This window comes from Oryzias melastigma, linkage group LG7, assembly GCF_002922805.2.
Source record: "Oryzias melastigma strain HK-1 linkage group LG7, ASM292280v2, whole genome shotgun sequence".
NCBI classification, from domain to species: Eukaryota; Metazoa; Chordata; class Actinopteri; order Beloniformes; family Adrianichthyidae; genus Oryzias; species Oryzias melastigma.
The window spans coordinates 20136389-20144023 of NC_050518.1; the positions used below are offsets into that span (position 1 = coordinate 20136389).

Below are 7635 nucleotides of genomic sequence, written 5' to 3' on the forward strand. Positions count from 1 at the left end.
CCCCACTTATTGCTACTGTCAGGTAACTGATCACAAAGACCAACTTCGACCCTAACTCTAAGCTGATTCTGAAATGGAGAAAAGCAGCCTTTACAGTAGTGACATTCTTACACAATCAATGTATCAATCAGCTTATTTTGTTATGCAGAGAAGTCGTTTTACGACTTTATTTAACACTTGACATTAGTAGGGGTTTGAGTTACAGCACAAAGCCGAAATGAAAAGTCTCGTTTCTAAGCATTAGAATCCATTGGTTCACGTTCTCCTGTGATAGTCGCAGAGTTACGTTATGTCAAAGAGTGTGTGTTATCCAGGTTTCGCTGGTGAGATTTCTGGTGTTAAAGGGTCCAATTAGGTTTGATGAAAACCTTAAAGGGTGATAGATCAGAAGAACCAGGGGTTCCTTCCTCAAAAGTCAACAGTTGGCCCGTAAAGCCAATAAGGCGTTTGAAATAAAACAATTCAAAGTTTTAGCTTGTAATGCATTTGTTTATTTAGCTCAAGCAAAACAAGGATAAATTGAATGGTGGTTCCAATGAAACTGAATCACTCTTTACTTTAAATGGAATGTTGAACATTGACTTCAGATTTTTTCGTGGCACCCCTTTGAGGTTATTTATGTCTGGAAGTTTAATGGTTGTTGTTGTCTTCCATTACTTTGTTTTTCCACATTAATTAGAAGGATCAGTTTGTCCTAATACACAACTCTGAGTCTGCTTGGTTGTAAACAAGACAGAACCGAGTGTTCAGCAACCGTGGTTTCAATTGTGGTGGTTTTCTTTGTAACTGAAGGTCTGTTCTTGTCAGGAAACGGTATGCTTCACATCATATCAGACCCTAAGTGAGAACTTCTAAAGGACCCTTAATGTGCTCATAAATTTCCTGGTGTTAACTCACCGCCCCGCTGACAGAAATGTCTGCAGCATTTGTTTGTACGACAGCGTTGAGCTGATTTACAACCCAGTTTGGCAAAAGTTGGGATGCTGTGTAAAATATAAGAACGGGGCACAGTGTGGAATACAAGTGAGACATTTCATGACCAATTTGAAATATATTGACCACAATGTGTTTCCAGTAACACTGAGACTGTTTGTTTTTTAGGCTCAACCACTCTTACTTTTACAACACATTCCTGATAAGGGTATTTATTTACTGTGTGTTGAAGCAATACCTTCCTGGTTATGTGTTCACGAACATATTTTGAATGTTGCACCATATCAGTGGCAGAGGACTTCCTGACGAACAGTCTTTTTCAGACACCATCTATCATTCCAGCAATAGGAAGTGTCCACCTTCTCTGTGCCTCATCATAGTCCTACCATTGTGCATAGAACCACTCGAACACTAAAATTGGCTGGAAGAAGCACGACACAATTTTTTTTTATGTGGATTGCCCATGGAAATTTTGAGAAGGAATGGCAAATTATGTATTTGATAAAGAAAATTAATTATAACAGTCATCAGGACACAGAATAATTACAAGCAAATCCATACATTGTGTTGTGATTGGAAAATTAGACGAAGTATGCAGCTGCCAGCTACATACCATATTTATGCTTGTACAAATAAGAATATAACAATTATTGTCGATAGCCAAATGTGGTCACTACTTTAAAATGCAACTTATTGGGAATCCTCAACCAGGGTCTTTTAGGGACTATACAAAAAAGACGCACTAGAGTTAAAAACAAAATTTTTTATAAAGGTTGACCCAGGTCCTAGATCCAATGTAATTACAATCTCTCCAATAGGATTCCCATATTTTTATTATGTCAATAGTATAAAAATTTTCAAAGACATTACTCTAAAGTAGGGGATAAAAAAGGCACGTAGTTTAAAAAAACTTTCAGTAGAACCAGAGTTTTCTAGGCAGCCTTCTGTCTGTGGATATCCAAATCAGACCCGATCTGATTCAGACTCATTTGCTGATACCGAGTCTCAATCCAATACTTTCCAACACATTTACTAGTGTCCATGGCAGACATATCCTTTCTACCTTCCTCCACATTTGTCATAGGATGGATCACAAGTCAGTGTAAGGCTTGGGTCATCTGGATCCCCTAAGACAGCACAAGGGTTAAGGGGTTATTAAATTCTACAACCCAATCTTTTGATTTCTTGAAATTGGCATCAGTTGTCCATCAACCGTGCGTGATGTATAATTGTCCTTCAGGGGGTTCTGACGGCTCTCGACTGTATGACGGCGTGTGGCGCTACAAGTCAAGTGTGAACGAATGGACCGAGGTGTCGCCCATGCTGAAGCCTCGCGAGTACCACAGCTCCTGCGTGCTGAACGGGCACCTATACGTGGTGGCGTCCGACAGCACCGAGCGCTACAATCAGGCCCTGGACTGCTGGGAGGCCCTGCCGGCCATGCTCCACCCCATGGACAACTGCTCCACCACCGCGTGCAACGGACGCCTATACGCCATTGGCTCTCTGACCGACGAGGACACTATGGCGATCCAGAGCTACGATCCAGGCACCAACCGCTGGACTATGGTCAATCGTGGACAGCTGCCTCCGTGGTCTTTCACTCCGAAAACGGTGACCCTCAGTGGGCTCCTATACTTTGTTAGGTGAGATAAAGCAGGTTTGACTCCAACCTATATCTAAGGTTTAGTTCTTTGCACCTACACGTGTTGTAGAGAGGAGTGACTGGCTCAAGATGTATCTTAAGGGGAGTTCTTGAAGTTCCCTTTATGAAAATGGAATGTACAGTTGTGCTTTGTATGGTAAGGGTAATAGGGAAGTGTTCTTAAGGCTAATAGAAGTTGTATACACTTATGACGTACAGGTGACTGGTGTCCTTACACCATACTCTAGTCATGTGTCACAACTGCCTTCATGGCTAGATATTGTTTGTACATGAAAAATTAGCAAACCTGTATGAGGTACGCACTAATGGGGTCCTTGCAGTCCCCAAGATTTTGATCCTTACCCTTGCTTATTGCTTTTAAATGTTCACCATGACCTGTCGTAGCATGCCCGTAGAATGTCTACTACTTTGATGATACGTTGGGGCCACTTGTTTGCCCTGCACAAGCCCGTATCCACCCCTAATAAACAGGTCCAAGCCAGCCAAAAATGGCCCTTTTTTCCAGTCAAGGTTTTCTCAATAGATTTATCTTCTTTGGGGTATACGTTTGAAAATAAGTTTCTGGGCCACCTTGATTTTTGCCTAAAATCCAACATGGCTGCCCTCAACATTTCAGTGTACACAAATAAACCCATCAAAGGTAGTCTGTGACATCTCCTTGACGTCAAAACGACGTCATAGCAACGTGATGAACTTTTAAAATTCAATGTACAGCAAACTTTTTTCTGGTCCACTTTACACCCATAAATGTATACAAACAGATCCAAACGTGATCATCATAGCAGCGCGATGACCCCTTAAATAAATGAACTGTCATTTTTCTGGTCCATCTTATCCTTCATAAATAAATATAATCATTATGCTGAACTAGCAAAGTAACCAATCCGAAGCAAGCTGTGGCGTCTCCTTGACGTCATTTTGACATCAGAGCTGAGGGCAGCCATATTGGATTTCTGGACGCCATATTGGATTTTAAGCAAAAATCAGGGTGGCCCAGAAGCCTATTTTTGAAGTATGTCCCTAGGAAGATAAATCATTGAGAAAACCTTAAGTGGAAAAAAGGGACATTTTTCCTGTCTTGGACGCATCTATAAGGTTAGTAGTGACTAGGAGATGAAAGAAACGCCAACCTTTGACTCGATATGAAACTCATGTAAAGATCTGTGGCTCCTGATGAAATTTGCTGAACATTGTGATATAACTGGTTACAGAACTCACCTCACCGGGGAGGAAATCATTGGTGTTTTGGCTGTAATTTGAACCGTCTCTTTCTATTTGCAGGGATGACTCAGCTGAAGTGGATGTTTATAATCCTCAAAAGAACGAGTGGGACAAAATTAGCCCGATGACCCAGGTTTGTATTTCACATCTGACACACGTGTAGAACGACCAACTGTTTTCATAGGAGATAAAAAATAAAAAAAAAAACACTGTTAAAAGTGGATCATGTCTTGTTTATGACAAAACCTACTGTAGAAATCAGAAACATTTATGGTTTTTAAAAAATTAGCAAAAAAATGTATTTATTCAATAGATTTTGCTCTGACTATTTCTAAAATTTCTAGATTTGTTGATTTTTTTTTTTTAGCTCGTTTTGGATACCGTTTAGTTTAGCTTAATTTGATTTTTACAATAAAAAAAGTCTAAACATTATATTTGTTGTTATATCAATGGAATCTATGTGAAACATTTCCAAAAAAAAGTAAATGTTGCCAACTTCAGGCCTCGAGGGCTACTGTGTCTACATGATATAGCCAGATATCAGACATCCAAGCCTGACTCATGACTGATTACCTGGTTCAGGTGGTCGTCTTCGTTTTGGTTCTAATTGGTGCTAAACCTTATCTTCTTCCTCAAATTCACTGTCAGGGTCTGAATTTTCAGCAATATGATTTTCAAATTCAGAAACCTCTTCCTCGACATCTTCAGAAGCTTCTCTCTCTTCCCAAATCAATTGCAAGACCCTCTCAGCAGATTATCTTTTGGCCATCTCGATCACTTGAAAAAAGCTATCCCACTAGCAAAGCCCTCAGTTATAGTGTCACACACCTAATTTGCAGGTGGGATAGAGGGTGAGAAAAAAAGATATGGTTCCCGTAAGACAAAGGGTAAAATGTGTGGGAAAGTAAGAGCAGATGGTGTTGGTTCCAACAATGTTGCAGCTTTGTGCAGGAACAGGCTCCAGAAAGGAGGAAGACAGAGTGAAGGTACGCAGGATCTATACTTTCCACACTTTACTGTCCCTGGGTCCAGTGGACCCGAACACGCTGTGTGTGATATAAATGTGCAGGGTGGTTGGACTGTATGCGGTCAATGAAAATGTGTTTTGATTTATGTTCCTTACAGAAAATGAACCAAAGTCAAATTTCAGGTTGTAAAAATAATTAGTTAATAAAAGTGACGTAAGAGTTCAGAATAAAAACGGTTTCTAATGATAAATGCCATAAACTTATTTATCTTTTTTCTATCTTGGCCGGCGTCTACGTACCTCACCATGCTCAGCAAACTCTCCGTCTTTGAGTGTCAAAAGTTTTTTGTCTTGACCTTTTCCATGACTCATCGACCCGTTTCCTCAGGTGCACGTTGGGGGCAGCGTCGCCGTCCTGGGGGGCAGGCTGTTCGTGTCCGGCGGCTACGACAACACCTTCGAGCTGTCGGACGTGGTGGAGGCGTACGACCCAACGGCTCGCACCTGGGCGCTCGCCGGACAGCTCCCCCAGCCCACCTTCTGGCATGGCAGCGTCAGCATTTTCCGCCAGTTCATGCCGCTGGTGTCCAGCACTTTCGAAGCCGGCGACCTGCCAGAGTCCCACGCCATCCACCTCCACCGGCATCAGCGCCACCAAGCGCTGCACAACCTGAACAACAATGTCAACCAGAACCAGGACGTGAATGCAGCGCACTGAGCTCTGACCTCAAGTCCGCTTACGTTCGTTTTTATTTCCTGAAGCAGAGCGGACGTCCACGCCGGTTTGACTTTTAGCTGCTGCAACATGTGATCAACAGAAAGGAGATTTCAGACTGGTAAAAGGAATGAAATGCAAAATAGACAAAAAAATGTCAACTATTTATCAAACTTTTTATCTCAAAGGCAGCATTCAAAGCAGAAAATGTTTAGTTATAACAACAGTTGTGTACAGTGAAGCTACAGCATCTCTAATTTAAATGGAAAAGTCCTATTTATGGTACCTGCATGAGTGTCGAGAAAGCTACTTGAACATTTCCCAAAAGTAATCAGCTCGTTCAGCCTGAAAGGGTTTTATTTTTATAAGGTATTTGGAAGGTGGGAGGGGCTTAAGTGAAGGACACTAAGTGCAGCAACTGGAGCGCGCTCAGTGAAGAATCAGGGACACGAAACAGCTGCTCCAAACACATGAAGGACAATTCAACACTTTAGAACCAGCTTAAACCTCAAAATACAGTTTTTAGGTTGTGCTGGGTGAAAGAGCCTGAAAATAGAATCTTAATTTGTTCTTAACAAATTTCTATTTCAATCATTTGCTTCTACCTCCCTTTAGTTCTTAAACAAAAATGACAGAATATTTTTATGAAGTTAGATTTGGTGCAAGTATTGTCCAGCTGTTAAAAGTTTTGTACTTTGTAGATTTGTGTCGGTAAAATGTTTTGTATCGCTAGAAAATAAATTATCTATCTATAAAATGAAGTTTTGCTTGTAGGAAAAACATTGTCTATTAAAGTTTTTTTTTACCTGTAATTAGAAATTTGTGCATCTGTAAAACTGTTTTGTAATTATAGAAAAAATTGTAAAAAATGTTTTATCCGTGTATGAAAAGTCACTTGCACACCTGAGCGTACACATCGATCTACAATAACAAAACCGATCCATCCAGGGAGGAATATATATATATATATATAATTTTTCTTCATTTCACACAAAGATGAGATAAAATGGTGGAAGATACAATTAGAATTTCCTGAACCTTTTTATGATCAATACTTATTTTTTACTTCTTGCAATGTTGTAAAGAAATGCATCACTTACCAAATTTTGGGTTCATATAAAATGAAGAGACTTTTTTTTTCTTTTTTCTTCCTGTAATTTGATATAATGCATCTCATTGGCTGGTCAACTGCACAACAATGGGGTGACAGGGAAAAGCTTTTGATTGGTTGATTTATAAAAAAAAAAAAGCAAAAGAATTTAACTTGAAGTTTGTCATTGTAGATCAATGTACGTACCTGTATGTGAGCGTGACGTTTTAAACACAACAAAGAATTTTTCTACAAGTTAAAATTGCTTTACAGATGGACAATTTAGTTTTTAAACATTAAACCTTAGATTTTTGCAATAAATCTAACTTTATATATTTGACAATAACACGTTTATTTGTATCTCCTTTTGGTGTTGACCTGAATTAAAATAAGGATTAAATACAAACTTGTACAACAGTGCAGCGGGCGTCCTGCTAGCTGCTGCTAGCTTTAGCATTTTTTAGAGCGAAACGCTTCTTACACAGAAGGCCTGTTTCAGGTCTAGAAATACATTTGTTGTTCTCTCCTTTGTGCTAACAATGGCCTTCAAACAGATTTTGTTGTTCAAAGTTGCAAAACTAAACCAAATACAGAAACTGTTAGTTTTTTGGGAAAAGGCTCCACCTTGCTAGCTTCCATGCTAGCTGACATCTGTGCATTTTTAAACAAGTGGGGCTGACCTTTCTCCCCAACAACAGAAACCCCCCAAAATTCAGATTTTCCCAAAAATAAATCTTAATATTTGCAATTACCCAGCAGTAATTTTATGTAAATTTGCTTTAAAAAGTTAATAAATCCAAAGAATGCTTGATTTTCTTAAAGGTGCAGAAGGGCGCCACTATTAACTGTATATGAGAACTGGAGCGAGTGAGTGCTACTTCACCCATAAAAAATAACTTTCCAATTTCATTAAAGTTAATTGGAAACTTTCAATCAACTCTTTTTCTTTTTTTGTCAGTAATGTATATTTCCTATAAACTAAATATTTTTACACAAAATCTTGATTTTTGCTTTTGATCGCTTGGAATGTTGTAGAATGTTTT

General features: G+C 39.4%; 1 protein-coding gene across 2 annotated transcripts in view; it reads left to right on the forward strand.

Moving 5' to 3' along the window:
- The window catches only part of klhl21 (kelch-like family member 21), a 17734-nt gene extending 10802 nt beyond the window's left edge, over positions 1–6932 (forward strand). For both annotated transcript variants that reach the window (XM_024293595.2, XM_024293596.2), the window contains exons 3-5: positions 2174–2579; positions 3881–3953; positions 5176–6932. In XM_024293595.2, coding sequence (XP_024149363.1) covers positions 2174–2579; positions 3881–3953; positions 5176–5505 — 809 coding nt within the window. In that variant the 3' untranslated portion in view covers positions 5506–6932. The remainder of the gene's footprint in view (positions 1–2173; positions 2580–3880; positions 3954–5175) is intronic.
- Positions 6933–7635: the final 703 nt, after the last annotated feature.